The sequence below is a fragment of the Drosophila obscura genome, unplaced genomic scaffold, assembly GCF_018151105.1.
Source record: "Drosophila obscura isolate BZ-5 IFL unplaced genomic scaffold, ASM1815110v1 contig_185, whole genome shotgun sequence".
NCBI lineage: Eukaryota > Metazoa > Arthropoda > Insecta > Diptera > Drosophilidae > Drosophila > Drosophila obscura.
In genome coordinates this window covers 318595-333792 of record NW_024542773.1, presented here as the reverse complement: position 1 = coordinate 333792, position 15198 = coordinate 318595, and the positions used below count along the sequence as shown (strand labels likewise).

Genomic DNA, 15198 nt, shown 5'->3' with positions numbered 1-15198 from the left:
TAGTTTCGGTAATTTCGGCAGCCAAATATTCCATGCACATGGCAGGGTATTTGAAGCTTTGGCTGGCTGCAGAAAGTCTCCGTTGTGGCATTACGACACGTTCTCACTGCCCCACTGCGCTATCAGATGTATTTGATGTAACTTCACGTACAGTCCGGACACTCAGTGGAGTTTGCCAGGAAGCAAACTAAGCAATAGCTCCAGCATTATGCGAATGAGAAGAATGAGCAGGGAGTCAGCAGTGGAGAGCCATTCGATTATGGCAGGGAGAGCCAGAGCCAGGCACTGCGCATGGTGGCTGCTGGTGGCTGCTGTGTCAACGTCCTCAGCGAGGAGTGCCCACTGTGGCAGAACGGGAACGGGTACGGGCACCCTGCCGCTCCCTCGGCAGGGCCTGCTCGCTTATCGCTGACTATATAAGCAGATCGCGAGCGGCGACTGACACTCAGATGTATTCGAAGCGAGATGCCGCACGCAGCCAGCATCAATCTTAATCTCAGCGAGGCCATCGCCGCGGGCCAGTGCGCTGGTACAGCCACCACAGCCGTTGGCCTCTTTGGCGGCATGGTCGGCCTGCTGCTGCAGGCCCTGCTCTCGGCCCAGTGCCAGATATCGCCCGCCGGCCAGTGGCCAGCCGACTACGCTGGCGATCTGGGAGAGCCGTACGACTTTGTGGTGATTGGAGCGGGTTCCGCGGGCTCTGTGGTGGCCAGTCGCCTCAGCGAGAATCCCGACTGGCGGGTGCTGGTGCTGGAGGCCGGCGGCGATCCACCCGTGGAGGCTGCGGTGAGTCAATCGGTCCGAATCTTGCTTATCTATTCTCTAACTCGCTCTCCACACAGCCACCGGCCTTGTTCTTTGGCCTGCAGCACACGGAATTCATTTGGAACTACTTCACGGAGCCCAGCGAACTGGCGAGTCGTGGCCTGAAGAACGGACGCGCCTACTGGCCGCGGGGCCGCATGCTGGGCGGCTCGGGCTCGGCCAATGCCATGCTCTACTTGCGGGGCAATCGGCGGGACTACGACGGATGGGCGGCCCTCGGCAACGATGGCTGGAGCTACGATGAGGTGCTGCCCTACTTTGAGCGCTCAGTGCGTGCCCAGGGCAACGAGAGCCATCCGAAGGGCTACGTGACGCTGAATCCCTTTGAGCGGCAGGACGACGACATCCACCAGATGATCCTGGCGGGCGGCCTCGAGCTGGGCATGCCCTATATGGCCGAGTTCGCGGAGGGCAGCGAGACGGGCTACGCCCATGTGCCGGGCACAGTGCGGCGGGGGGAGCGCATGAGCACGGCCAGGGGCTATCTGGGAGCGGTGGCCGGCACGAGGCCCAATCTGCATGTCGTCAAGCACGCCCTGGTCAAGCAGCTGCACTTCCAGGGGGACCTGCTGCAGGGCGTCAGCTTCGAGCGGAAGGGCCGCCTGCATCGCGTCGAGGTGGCCAAGGAGGCCGTGCTCTCGGCGGGCAGCATCGACTCCCCCGCTCTGCTGCTGCGCTCCGGCATCGGTCCGCGGCAGCACCTCCAGGAGCTCGGTATTCCACTGCAGTGGGATCTGCCGGGCGTGGGTAAGAATCTGCAGGACCATCTGGTCGTCCCGCTGTTCCTGCGCCTCAACGCGGGCCAGTCAGATGCGGCCAGCAGCCAGCAGGAGCTGCTGGACAGCATCTATGACTATCTGATCCATCGCAGGGGCGCCCTGGCCACCCACAGCACGGCCTCGCTGGTCGGCTTCGTGAACACCAATGGCAGCGGCATCTACCCGGACGTGGAGAACCATCACCTGTTCTTCCGGCGTGGCCGCCACGACATGCTGGAGATCTTCCTGCGGGGCCTGTCCTTCCAGGAGCAGTACCAGCAGCAGCTGCAGGGCCTGCTGAGCGGCTCCGATCTGCTCTGCGTGTTCCTGCTGCTCTCCCATCCGCAGGCCAGGGGCGAACTGCGCCTGCGAAGCCCCGATCCGTCCGTGGCGCCGCTCCTCGTCAGCAACTACCTGTCGGAGCGGGAGGACGTGGCCACCGTTCTCCGGGGCATTCGCTACATTGAGTCGCTCGAGCGCACCCAATCGTTCAGGGCCCAGCTGGCCGAGATGGCACACATACCCATCGAGGAGTGCGACTCGCGGCACGAGTACCGCAGCGACGGCTACTGGCGCTGCTATGCGAGGCACTTCACGGTCACCTGCTACCACCAGACGGGCACCGTCAAGATGGGTCCCTCCGCCGACGCCCAGTCGTGCGTCAGCCCGCGCCTGCAGCTGCATGGAGCGCGCAACCTGCGCGTGGCCGATGCCAGTGTCATGCCCAATGTGGTCAGTGCCAATACCAATGCGGCCACGGTGATGATTGGCGAACGGGCAGCGGACTTTATCCGCGAGGATTGGCACCCGGAACGGCGCCAGCAGGTGAAGGTGCAGCAGCACATGCACGCGGATGGTTTGTAGTCAAGTCAGGTATCCATCAAGCTGTCCGACATCAAAGCCGTTTTACATGTACATTTTGTGGTTTTATCACTCGGGGGGATAGTTGTATTTATTGGCAGGTATGCCAATTGGTTGTCTGTTGCTTCCTTTTGTTGTTTTTAACGCGAAGAATAAAGCTCCAGGGGTCTCTGGTGTGATCCCAATCCCAATTTGGATAGCTGCAAAGAGTGGCCGATAAATGAGTCCGTCGAACATTATTACAGGGATTGCAACTCGCCGGATATACATGTATATTCTTTATAAATAACTCTATTATGTCCTCACTGATTGACTGACTGATTGGGAATCAGCGCGCAGATATCGGCATCGGCAGCGGCAGCGGCAGTTGGCAAGCCGCCTCTGGCGTGCAGCCCAAGCCCGTGAGCCGCACGGGTGAGCGAGCACGAAAATCATCGGGAGAGCGGGATGGAGATGGAGATGGAGCGCAGCATGCGCGGCGCCACTAATGTTGTACGTCAGTCAAAGAACAGGACGGATGCTACAGAAATGGGCCAAAGCGTGCCGCATTTCACATGTGTCAGTTGCAACGTTTACCTTGAGCGGAAATCACTTCGAAAATGAGTGGCGCGCAGTTCGGTTGTGCGACTCAGACACAGACTCAAAGTCAGCCTCAGCCTTCCTTCGCGGATCACATGTTCAAGCGTCCACCGCCCTATCCGCAGCCACAACAGCCCCAGATACCCGAGCACCTGCAGTACCACTACACTGTGCGGGAATATGGACTGCCGCTGTGGCCACTACAGACGACGCCCCACGAGATGCATCCAGCGCCGCCCCCACTCCCGCCACAGATCCCCATAGACGAGGACATAAACGAAGAGCTCAACCAGCAAGACAGGCGAAGACTCATAAGGCATAAGCTGCTAAAGAAAATCAGACTAAATCAAATACGATTGCTGCAAAGGAAAATCCAGAAGAATACCACGGAAATACAGGCCCTGCAAAGCCAAATGAAACAGCTGGAGAAGCTGATGCCAAGGCCACCACAGAAGCTACAGCTACAGCCCACGCCACCTTATTACCAACAGCAGCAAGAGCAGCAGCAGCAGCAGCAACAAGGGCTGTACCAGGATGAACAGCAGGAGCAGCAGCAGCAACAGCAGCAAGGGCTGTACCTGGAAGAACAGCTGGCGTTCGATTTTCCCGACCTTAACAATGAAAATTATATGTACTAATAATAGAAAAATACCTTCAATAAAACAGAGCTGTGACCCTAAAAAAAGCACCCACACGATTTGTATCTTTTGTTGGCATTTCCCCATCGGAGATTGAGAAACATGGAAAGCTGCGCTCTTCGATGTTCAAAAGCGCAGCTTTTACTTTGCCACTCGGCACCACTGGGAGAGAGGTAGATGCTGCACAGAGTGGAGTGATTATCTCATTTAAATAATAGCTAAAATAGAAATGTTCATGGACCATATAGAATATATGCACCCAGAGATATAGAATATTCTCCGTGTGTTTATAAATTATTTTCACCTATATTTGGCACTAGCGGACCCCGCGAACTTTGTCTCGTCCCCATTGGAACTCCTTCAGACAAACTCCAGAGTGATAATAAAACCCTCAGATAGTTCAAATTTCACATCGTCACGTGAATCACATTACTCATACGCTTTCTTATCGCCAAGCGCGTTCCAGTGCATAGTTTTTGTTGGCTTCGGTTTCGATTTCGAAGCCTGATGACTAGCATGAGGCTCCTGCAGTTGTAAAAGAGTTTAAAAATTCAGTTGGATAATTATCGCAATTATAATTAGTGGCTACGTCTCCTTTGGTTATACAGTCAACAGATTTAATTGAATGCAGAGTATCCACGATTTGGTTCTGAATTATCAAGCTTAAGCCACTCATGTCTGTATTTTTAGCCGCCACAATTGCTCGCTCACTTAACTATTTGTTATTTTTGTGGCTGGCAATGATGTTAGGGAAGAAATCAAATTCAAATAACTCAAATTCTCAAGACATTGCGCAGATCTTTGAAGGTTTTTTTTGCCATTGCCGAGTGCTTTGCAATGTTACATGTAGTTTGAATATTTAATGGCAATTTCCCCATTTTTAGAAGAAGCAACTGGCCAAAATCAATGACACGAACAGCGCTAAAAATACTTTATAATAAGTAATTATAATTCATATAATATAATATATAAATATATAATGTTTAATTTTATAATAAGTATTTAATTTCGTTATGTTTAAATTTAAAAGCCGAATATTTAATTTAAATATGGTTGTAGCTTATACTTTGCCCTGCCATTTTTCTCTCAGTGTATACAGTGTATGAATGTGTATCTCTTGTACATATTTTAATACATTTCTGATATTTAGATAAAGTTTTAACACGCTGTCACGCTTGACACCTTTAACGCTTCTCCAGCTCCCATCGCTCATTAATTTATGGAAAAATACCAATTAAATCCACGCATTAAACTACTTTAACTGAGTACTACCTAATCTACGGCTTCTTCCACACATCATCCCTAAGAACCTTTAATCGCGATGGCGTGCCCCGAATCCAAATCAATTGCGAGCTGTGCGGGCCGTGCCCCACGTTTGGTCGTTTGTATTGCAATTGCAACTATGGCATCGTATCGTATGGCATTTTTAACTCAATTTCCAACGTCTAATAAAGTGTGTTGTTGGTGTTGAAAAATAAAACAAAATAAAATAAAATAAACGTTGAAGCCAGCGCACCCGTTTCAAGCTTATTTGTGTCTAACAAATCACAAACTTTATTATTGTCAGCTGATTTTGGCTGGTGAATACCTAGCCCTGCATATGGGATGTGATATGCTGACGTGGGATCACTGGGCAGCAGCAGAGCGGCTCCAGAGGTCACCCATGATGACTGATATCTGGCATCAGCTCTCCTGGGGTGGTCTGTAGGACGCCCAAGGGTCAGCTGGTCACCTACAAAAGACCCTTGACTTTCGCAGATGCAAATGGGATTAGAGCAGAGCTCGCAGCAGATTTAGATAAATCAAAATCTACTCGCCATATGCCCCTCAATCCCTCCAAACAAGCCTTGTCAGGAAGCAAGTAGATGGCAGCCATCGATAGTCGCCGAACCGAACGGATAGCACGGCCTCCGTAAAGATAAAGATAAAGATACGGATACAGATTCAGATAAAGATACAGATAGCCGAAAGCAAGCCGCAGTGGCACTTATCAGAAGTAGCTGTGGAGCTTCTAATTCTGTTCTGGGTCGCTGGGGCTTATCACAGCCGATTAGCTAATCTTCCGACAGCCTCTGCTGCTGCCTGTGACTCTGGCTCTGCCTCTGCCTCTGAGACTTTGATAAGGGGGAGTGCCGCCGCGGCGGTACGCTGGGGGAAGGTGCGTCTAATTTATGTGGAACAACAAATGCAAATGTGATTTACGGCCAGGCGGGGGGCTGTGGCAGGGGCCAAAGCAGAGGCAGCGACGCAGCCGGCATACAAAACCCAACTGAGTCGCGTCCGTACAAATTCCGGGCGTTCTGTGGACAAGCCAAACAGTCGCGCACGGGCAACGCCAGCAAGCGAACGCCATCGCCATCGCCACCGTCACCGTCACCGTCGGCTGATACTCAACTCAGTACCAGCTACGATACTCAAGGGACTCAGGGATACTCACTTGGCAGCGACAGCTCCTGCTTCTAATCAGACACATGGAGTACCTCAGCGCCCAGTGCGCCGCCCGGTCGGCGGGTCCGGCCAACACGCTCATGTCCCTGCTGGTGCACACGCTGATCTCCAAGTACTGCGACCTCAGCGGACAGCAGCAGTGGCCGCTGGACCAGGGAGACTGGCTGGACCAGGCGGGCGACTTCGAGCAGGACTATGACTTCATTGTGGTGGGATCGGGCAGTTCGGGCGCAGTTGTGGCCGGCCGTCTGGCGGAGCAGGCCAATTGGCGCATCCTGCTGTTGGAGGCGGGCGGCGATCCGCCCATCGAGACGGAGTTCGTGGCCTGGCACATGGCCACACAGTTCTCCGACTGGGACTGGCAGTACCACACGGAGCCGAATGGACGCGCCTGCATGGCCATGCAGGGGGAGAGTTGCCACTGGCCCAGGGGCAAGATGCTGGGCGGCACCAACGGTATGAATGCGATGATCTATGCACGCGGCACGCGCTTCGACTTCGACGACTGGGAGGCACGTGGCAATCCCGGCTGGGGCTACGACCAGGTCCTGGAGCACTTCCGCAAGGCCGAGGATCTGCGCTCCACCCGCGAGGGCTACACGCCGGGCGACCACGGCGTCGGCGGACCCATGATCCTCAACAACTACGTCTCCGACAACGAGTTCCGCACCACCATCCGGGCCGGCATGCAGGAGATGGGCTACGGCAGTGCCCCCGACTTCACCGAGGGCTCCTACGTCGGCCAAATGGACATCTTGGGCACCCAGGACGGCGGCCGGCGCATCACCACCGCTCGCTCCCACCTGCGCAAGGACACGCCCAATCTGCACATTCTGCGCCACGCCCACGTCAAGCGGCTGAACCTCAACAAGCAGAATCGCGCCGAGAGCGTCACCTTTGTGCATCGCGAGAAGAAGGAGTACACGGTGCTTGCCCGCAAGGAGATCATCCTGTGCGCCGGCGCCATCGGCTCCCCCCAGATCCTGCTGCTCTCAGGTGAGTCCCCCGGTGCCGCCAAGGTTACATTAGTGTCAGTCATCCAGATGCATGCAGGGCTGGGCCTCGTTCCCAGGCTTCGTGCGGCTGCCCACGATTAGATAGCTGAAGCACAGTTTATGACATCTGATATCAGGCCCCCAAACACCGCTCCAAAGAGTCACATTGGCAAGGTCGCGCATACAATTTTATGATTGGTCAGGCAGTGCACATACTCGAGCGAACGAAACTAACTATATATTCCCCCGTGCCGATAAGCCCGGACAAGTCATTGTGGAAATTTGGTTCGATTTGGGCAGATTAGGGAGCGGAAAGTTTGACACAATAAAAGGGAGCCTTGAAACGATCCGAAGACTCTTGAAAGCGATCAAAGAAATCAAAGACCATGACAACAGAATGCCAAAGAACTCTTCAGTGGATCAGCTTTTCAGCTGTTTTCAGCCATTCAGTCAGCCAGAATGCCAGAAAAGATGTCTAAGATGTAGTGCAAGGGAATATGGAAGAAACCCGTGGGTAAAGGGTAATTTAGATGGGAACCCCTCAGTGGCAAAACAATCAAAAAGATTGCCTGAATAATCCCAATATGAGGTCCCATGAGAAAGTAGTTCGAGAACTATTTGAACAAAAAGTACTTTTTGTATTATTAGGGAACCAAATAAATATCTGTATATTAATCACATTTGCATCTGCAGGCGTTGGACCCGCTGATCATCTGAAGAGCGTGGGAATTCCCGTCAAACTGGATCTGCCCGTGGGCCACAACCTCAAGGATCATGCCAGCCTACCGGTGATCTTCCAGATCGACAAGTCAACGGCCCGCAAGCCCACCGAGGAGGAGCTGGTGGACGCCATGTACAACCTGCTGATGGGGCGCCACAGCAAGCTGCTGCATCACGAGGCCACCGCCCTGACGGGCTTCATCAACACAACCTCGGTGGAGGGTCCCAATCCGGACATCCAGACGACCAACTTCTTCAGCCTGATGCAGAGCCCGGAGCTGAAGGGCTATGTGGCAGCCACCGGATTCAACGATCGCGTGGCCAGGAGCATACTGTCCGCCAACCAGAAGTCCAACACGTACATCACGTACCTGCTGCACCTGAAGCCCTTCTCCGCCGGCCGCCTCGAGCTGCAGTCGAAGAACTACCTGGATGCCCCGCTCATCGATCCCGGCTACATGACCGACGATAGGGACGTGGACACCTACATCCGGGCACTGAACATCTACAAGCGCCTGCCCGAGACGAAGGCCTTCAGTGAGCGCGAGGCGGCTCTGCACAAGGTCGATCTGGCGGCCTGCAACGATATCCGCTACCAGTCGGACGACTACTGGCGCTGCTACATCCGCCACATGACCACCACCGTCTACCATCCGGTGGGCACCACCAAGATGGGTCCCGCCGGCGATCCCACGGCCGTGGTGGACGCCCGTCTCAGGGTCCACGGAGCCAAGGGACTGCGCGTGATCGATGCCAGCATCATGCCCGACATTGTGGGGGCCAACACGAACGCTGCCTGCATCATGATCGGCGAGAAGGGTGCGGACATGATCAAGGAGGATTATCAGCAGCACACCGAGCTATAAGCTCAACGATATTCATAGCATAGATCAACCGTTGTTTTTTTTTTTTTTTTGTCTTTTCTACTTATTAATAAATATATAATTAACAGCTGAAGGATTGCAAAAATATGCCACAAAAATGTGAATTAGTTATTTACTAGAGATTCCCAGGCATATTCCCTGGATATATGTACCTTGAATCTCGATCCGATCTTCATCAAAAATATTTATGTTGGACGACCAAAAAGCCAACAGGCACGGAACTCCCCATATCGATATAAAATATCATTTCTATTGAGACCACATGTATTTTACACATAAACTACATGTATTTTACATGATCAGCTAAGATCAGTCAGCTCAGTGCTACTCAAACCCAAACTGTGTGGTTTAGACCTTGGCTAAGGTGGATGGGTCACAGATGGTTACTTTCTTTGCTATGCAAATGGTTTGTTTCTTGGCTTATGTAATACGTATACGCAGTGTTATATGTATTAACGCCTGATTTACAGGAACTAGAATTTATAGATTGGTATAACTGATTTTCAAAGAGCATCTAAACTGTTCCTTTGAATGCCGTGGAAATTTCTTGCTAAAATCAGGAATACAATCTTTTAGCGACTGCTCAAAAGTTATCTGCTACTTCTGATTATTGTTACAGAATGTGGAATATCCCCGAACCAGCTAAGGAACCTTCTTAGACTAAAATTTACCCTTTTGAAAGTATAAATAATACCGGGAAAAGAAATTCTAGTCAACATCATGACGAGCCGACCCACACAGTAGAGCTTTCCGCGAACCTTAGCCGGAGGCTGCGTGATCTGGACTACGACACCAAGTGGAATTTATTCGTGAATAAACTGCCCCATCAGCATTGCACAGCGGGTGTAATGAATCTGGCCGATACCCGGCCTCGTTTGCGGCTTCAGTTGGTTGCCGTTGCTGGCCCCTCAGCTTGTTCCATTTTGATTGACAGCTTTCACTTTTCGCTCGGTTCGTGTGTGTGTGTGTATTTTATTTTCGGCTAACCAAACTGGAGTCCGGCAAATAGCTGATTACCGATTGCTTATTGCTCATTGTCCACTGGCCAACGGGCGCAATTCAGGCGCCACGGAGCGTGCCGAGCCGCAGCTTTTTCGGTGTTCATCTAATGGCTTTTGCCGTGCATACCAAACTAATCATAATTAATTGTTGGCCAAGTGGTTGACGAGCGATGCGACGCATGGGACCCCCAGTGGCTTCCAGCGCAGGCAGTGGGTGGCGGATGGATAAAGTGGCCCAAAGGGGACGCAATTATGTAATGAAAGTGTGAATTGCTTTGCTGATTGACAAAAGATAGCGCGCACATACAGCTATAACCAGATCAATTGGCACACCTATTGCATGTACAGTGAGAGGGAGAGGTCAAAAGGATAGCGATGCAGGGAGAGAATATACTCCGCAAAATTCAGAGCAGTGTTTGATGTGTTAGTCACCAGTTCATGCCACGCAGATTTCAGAATGCAGTGCCACTTAAAGGCTTCAAGAGAGGGAGTTCTAAATTCTTCAAGTCCCATTAGATAAACGCAAACTCAAAGTCTTATTTAATATTCACAAATGAATCCACTATTTTGGCTACCAAAATACTCATGAGAAACCCAAACCTCCCACCACATCGCAGCGGCAAAATTCAATTAGGAAATCATAATTTAATTAATAGTTACGCTCAGTGTGAAAGGTTGCCACTCCCCTACATGTTCCACTAACCTGCACAGGCCCCCGCACCCCGCCGTGCCACTGGCCCCTTCGTGTGTTACATTCCCCCCCCGCGCCATTACGGAACAATTAGCAGGCGGCACGTAATAGGCGACTCTCGCCTGCCTGCACTTGACCAAGACCAGGTAGCAAATGGAATCCAATTAAACGAAATCACTCAAGATGTGTGCCCGAGAGCCCTGAGGGGAGAGCCTGAGTGCGACTCTCACAAATAAAAAATAACCAAAAAAAAAAGAAAAAGATCAACCATTTGTGCAGTTTAGGCAAGTGATTAGATGAGAGATGCTCATTTGCTGCCACTGCCGCTGTCGGTGGCGCTACTGCTGAAGTAGCCCGCTGTCTATCCACGTCTCCGAGTGCGTGGCAACCTACATAGGTAGGTAGGTACTCTATGGGCTCGTATACTCTAATGGTGAACGGTGTATGGTGTATGGCACACGTAGGGCAAAGTCGGCCACACTCGACTGCCGACAAGATGTACGAACCGAGATAGAAATTGGGGATGGGCGCGTGACAAGGTTATCGATACACGATATGGATAATTGACGAAGTAATTGGAGTTTTGAGAACATATTAGAAGCCATTTCATGTACATAGTTCTGCAATAAATATACTATCATGCGAGCATAGAATTTCCCCACAAGATGCAGAGATCGATAGACACTCTTCCCAGAGAAAAACCTCGTGAGGGATCTTGTGTACCTCCCTTTTCATGGCATAGAACTGATCTTGCCTGGGATCGACAGGATCCCTTGGCAGTGATTGCAAACCCAATCACGAGGCCATCGCTAGGAGAGTTACACGGCGCACTGGCTGATGTTACTCCACATGTACATGGCTTCGTTTCTTGCATTTGTCGTTTAATCAAGTTCATTTTGTTTCAGTGAGTCAAGTACAGTCAGAGGCACAGTCATACATACATACATACATACGTGCATGGGCATGGGCATGGGCAGATGACACAGCAATAAGACACAGCAGGCGGACACTGAACGGGTGTACCGATGGACGGCTGGGGATGGCAGTTATGTCACCCCACAGTTATCTTTCTTCTACGGGGATGCAGGTAAGGGGGGGCCAGGCAGTAGATCTCTTGAACGCCTCTACACTTTGTTTTTGGCCAACTTGTCCAGCTTTGTCTTGTCCTCTACTATTTTCACTTTTAATTGCCTTCGAGCTAAATTTCGTTTGTTTATTAGGCAACCGCCCCAAGAGAAATATTGCGTCCCCCACATGCCTCCAAGCATCCCATCGTGGAACCGTGGCCGCGTTCAGCACTTCGTAAGTGCCGGAAATTGTCCGCCATAAGGCCCAAGTGCGCGGTGTGTAAATTGAAATTGTGGCGGAAATCGCTGATTGGATTGGGTTGGCATAGAGCTCTGGGAACCCAAAGAGAGGGTTGTGGCAGCATAATTTTGCTGGAGTGCTGGAATGCGTCTTTAGAATGGATGCGAATGCATAGAATATAAGACTTAAATTCGAATTAAAAGCAGTACCAAAATTATACTCCATTCACGGTACAGAGGTACATACCATACGTTTCCTTGGGCTGCCAACTCGTCAGAAATTTCATTCGCTATTTATTAACGACTCCTTCGTTACAATAAACCACTCAAGATCTAATCAAAGGCATTCCCAAGATCAATCAACGCTTAGGTCCCACCACATAGCCCTTGACCATACTAGGCCCTGGGGATGGGGATGGGCCTGGGCCTCGCCTAGGGCTAAGCTAACAGTGTCATCAAGGTAAGACAAAACACAAACAAAGTTAGAGTTTGAGTTAGAGTTAGAGATAGAAAGACACACAACTCATTGTAGGGGGAAAAAAAAATAGAGTTTGACAAGTTTATTTTTGGTTTTTATTGTCAAGTTGTGTTTATTTGGCGGGAAGGCTGGAAAGGGGGGCGGGCGGGCGGGCGGGCGAGTTTCCTCAAACACATTCGGGACGGGGAAAACTGGCAGTCCAACGCAGTTCACGTGACCTTGCCCCATTAGCGATAAGAAACGAAAGAAACAGAAAAAAAAAGAAAAGAAACGAACTTGCGATATATCAAACAATCGTCACATCATGGATGGTCGGATTATTTGCGGGCATTTCATTTTGTGCGACTTTCGTCATTCCTACAAGCAGAGAAGAGAGAGAGAGGGAGAGAGAGACATATAGTAGGTGGTAGAGTAGACCGATTGAGACATGGCCCCCAACTACGAGTTCGATGATTGTGTCAAGCAAACACAGTCACAACACACAGTCCAAAGCAATTGTCCGAGGCAAACATCAAGGGCTGGTGCTGGTGCACACGCTTGCGATTAGAATTGCTGTGAAATTGATTTTCTGGTTCCGAAATGGTTTAACGTCGCCGATTGGTTCGACACCTGCCACAGCACAGCCATAGATCATTGCCTAGATCATGGGAGCAATCGCCGCAACGCAGAACCGTGGCGCATCGGTGACGCATCGACACGCTCCAGATCTGTATGAATATTTTTTGCGGCTATACGAATCCATAGAAACTCTAGCGCTGGCACAAATTTGGCTGCTTTTCTCTGTCTCTCCCTCTCTATTCATGCCTACAAATGTCCACCGGATTGATATTTTAATAATTGAGAATTGAGAGCTGCAAGGCATCGATCTGTATTAATTGCATGCGTTAAGGATACAAATCCTGTGCATTTATTATTGGTAGTAAAAATCAACAATGAAACCAGCAACAGATTCAGCAGGGGAAACCACCGATGTCTGTCTTTAAAGATTACCCATTTCCCGATAATTAAAAAAAAAAAAAAACCAGAGCAATTTCGGTTTTCACTCAGCAACAACAACAAAGAAAAAACTAGTTTTGGTTAATTTCCATTTTGTATTGCTCGTGATGACAATTGCTTGGCTGGAGCTTTGTCAATTACGGTGCGATCTCTTGGGGCACATATCGATGGGTACAAAAATCGAAAAAGCCGAAAAAAACCGGTTAAGCCATCCACTCGAAAAAATTGCCAGAAATTTCACTTGAATCTCCGCTTTGATTGAAATCTTCTTCAATGCCAAACGCAATGGATATTGGTTCCGCCCGGAGCAGCCTGACGCTGCCTGCCTGCTCTCTCTGCCCTCTGCCTCTCTCTGTCTCCACCTGCACGTGTCAGGTGGCTTACGTGAGCAAAAGCAACTGCACAGCGGGACGGCCTGACTGGAGAGCGCACATAACTGTCAAGCGAGCATGAAGGTCGTCTGTGAAGTAAGTCAGGGCACGTGAAGACCACAAATGCCAGAGCGAGGCAGGAGCTGGTGGTCCACCGCGTAACCGTTTCGCAACTCACAGCCACCGCAAGCACATTGCCAAACTGCCAAGGAACCGGGCAAAAATATATACATAGAGATAGCGAGAGAGAGAACGGGAGAGAGACCGGGACAGCCAACGGAGCTGCAGCTCCAATCGGTTATCGTTTGGCAACGGCTGTCAGCAGCAGCTCCAGCAGCAAGCAAAGGAAGAGCGTTATCCAAGCAGGATCCTGTTGAGGCAGTGCCCAGCAGGAGACTAATCAGCGAGTGCAGCAGCAGCAGCAGGCAGCAGGCAGCTAGGTACATACGCAGGTTGTCGAAGCACCGAGAACAGGAGCACATGTCATCGCCATACGCGAATGATAAATAAGTGAAAATTCTCATATGACGCGTTCGCGTGACTCGTAGGGAACCTGTAGCTGGCTCCTACAGGAGGCAGGGCACATGTCCTCGCCATGCGTAAAATTTGTCATATGACGCGGGGGAAGAGCCCAGCATGAGTCCACATAAACGACAGGAGCCATGTGCGTGAGGGTTATACAAGCAGGACACGTGTACACGTGACTGCAACTCACGTTTCCGATCACTCGAAGGAATTAAGCAGCTTATTCTGTCTCCAGCAAATCAAGCGATTTGGATCTACTCGTTTCGCCACGAGTATTATCAAAATATCAAGCTGAGAGTCTTGGACAGATTATTGTCATTGCTTCAGAGTATCAATGATCACTAAAGAAGCCCCCACAGAGAGAGAGAGAGACACAGAATATATAAGAATAATTATTATTTATAGTTCCTCATTTTGAATATTTTTGAAGGAATATTTTTAACTAAATATATAAATAATATCAATATAATGGATATTATTGATTTTTTATTTTTATTTATTTATATTTTTATTAAAATGTTAAATAATTTAAATATATTATATTATAAAATTTTAATAATATCAAAATATAATGGATATTATAGATTTATTTAGTTATTATTTATATTATTAAAAATATTAAATAATTTAAATAGTATTTATATTTATAAATATTTTTAAATATTATTTAAATTACTTAAATATTTTTAATAAAATAAATAATAAATAAATAAATCTATAATACCCATTATAGCCTTAGATCTTTGAATAGTTGCTAGATTTTTTTTTTTTTTTTTAATTTTATTTTTAAATACTATTAAAATATTTTTATATTAAACTTATAGCTTTAGATCTTTGCATATTTGCTAATATACATTAATTGGAATGGTCATACTGTGGTCATACACAAAGGCAGTTTGGCTGGTGTTCAGCAGCAGCCCAGCATATCATCATTCAATGGGCACAAGTTTCGTCGCTGGACACACACTTTTGGTACTGCATGCAAGAACTACTCTATTGGCCGGGCAACTTGTGATTCAGCGATGAATAACTAGTTTCCCGCTGCTGGAAAGGCATACAAATTCGATGAGTGCGGGGGGCGGGCAGGCAGATACCAGACAGGAGCACCATTGGCCAAAATG

At 49.6% G+C, this 15198-nt stretch overlaps 3 protein-coding genes across 4 annotated transcripts in view; 2 read left to right on the top strand and 1 right to left on the bottom strand.

Moving 5' to 3' along the window:
- The window catches only part of LOC111071703 (flotillin-2), a 109078-nt gene that overhangs the window by 25487 nt on the left and 68393 nt on the right, over nt 1–15198 (bottom strand). The gene's annotated exons all lie outside the window — the stretch shown is intronic.
- On the top strand, nt 301–2519 carry LOC111071694 (glucose dehydrogenase [FAD, quinone]). The gene is made up of 2 exons (XM_022363172.2): nt 301–786; nt 843–2519. Exons 1-2 carry the CDS (start codon nt 466–468, stop codon nt 2445–2447), a joined length of 1926 nt encoding a protein of 641 aa, XP_022218864.2. The 5' UTR covers nt 301–465; the 3' UTR covers nt 2448–2519.
- Nucleotides 5960–8746, top strand: LOC111071702 (glucose dehydrogenase [FAD, quinone]). Its single transcript, XM_022363180.2, has 2 exons — nt 5960–7105; nt 7798–8746. Exons 1-2 carry the CDS (start codon nt 6133–6135, stop codon nt 8688–8690), a joined length of 1866 nt encoding a protein of 621 aa, XP_022218872.2. The 5' UTR covers nt 5960–6132; the 3' UTR covers nt 8691–8746.

Excerpts from the sequence above, each read along its gene's own strand:
- LOC111071702 (XM_022363180.2), top strand. The coding sequence starts at position 6,133 with ATGGAGTACCTCAGCGCCCAGTGCGCCGCCCGGTCGGCGGGTCCGGCC. Across the intron at positions 7,106-7,797 it reads CCAGATCCTGCTGCTCTCAG|GCGTTGGACCCGCTGATCAT; the intron begins GTGAGTCCCCCG and ends TTGCATCTGCAG.
- LOC111071694 (XM_022363172.2), top strand. The coding sequence starts at position 466 with ATGCCGCACGCAGCCAGCATCAATCTTAATCTCAGCGAGGCCATCGCC. Across the intron at positions 787-842 it reads ATCCACCCGTGGAGGCTGCG|CCACCGGCCTTGTTCTTTGG; the intron begins GTGAGTCAATCG and ends CTCTCCACACAG.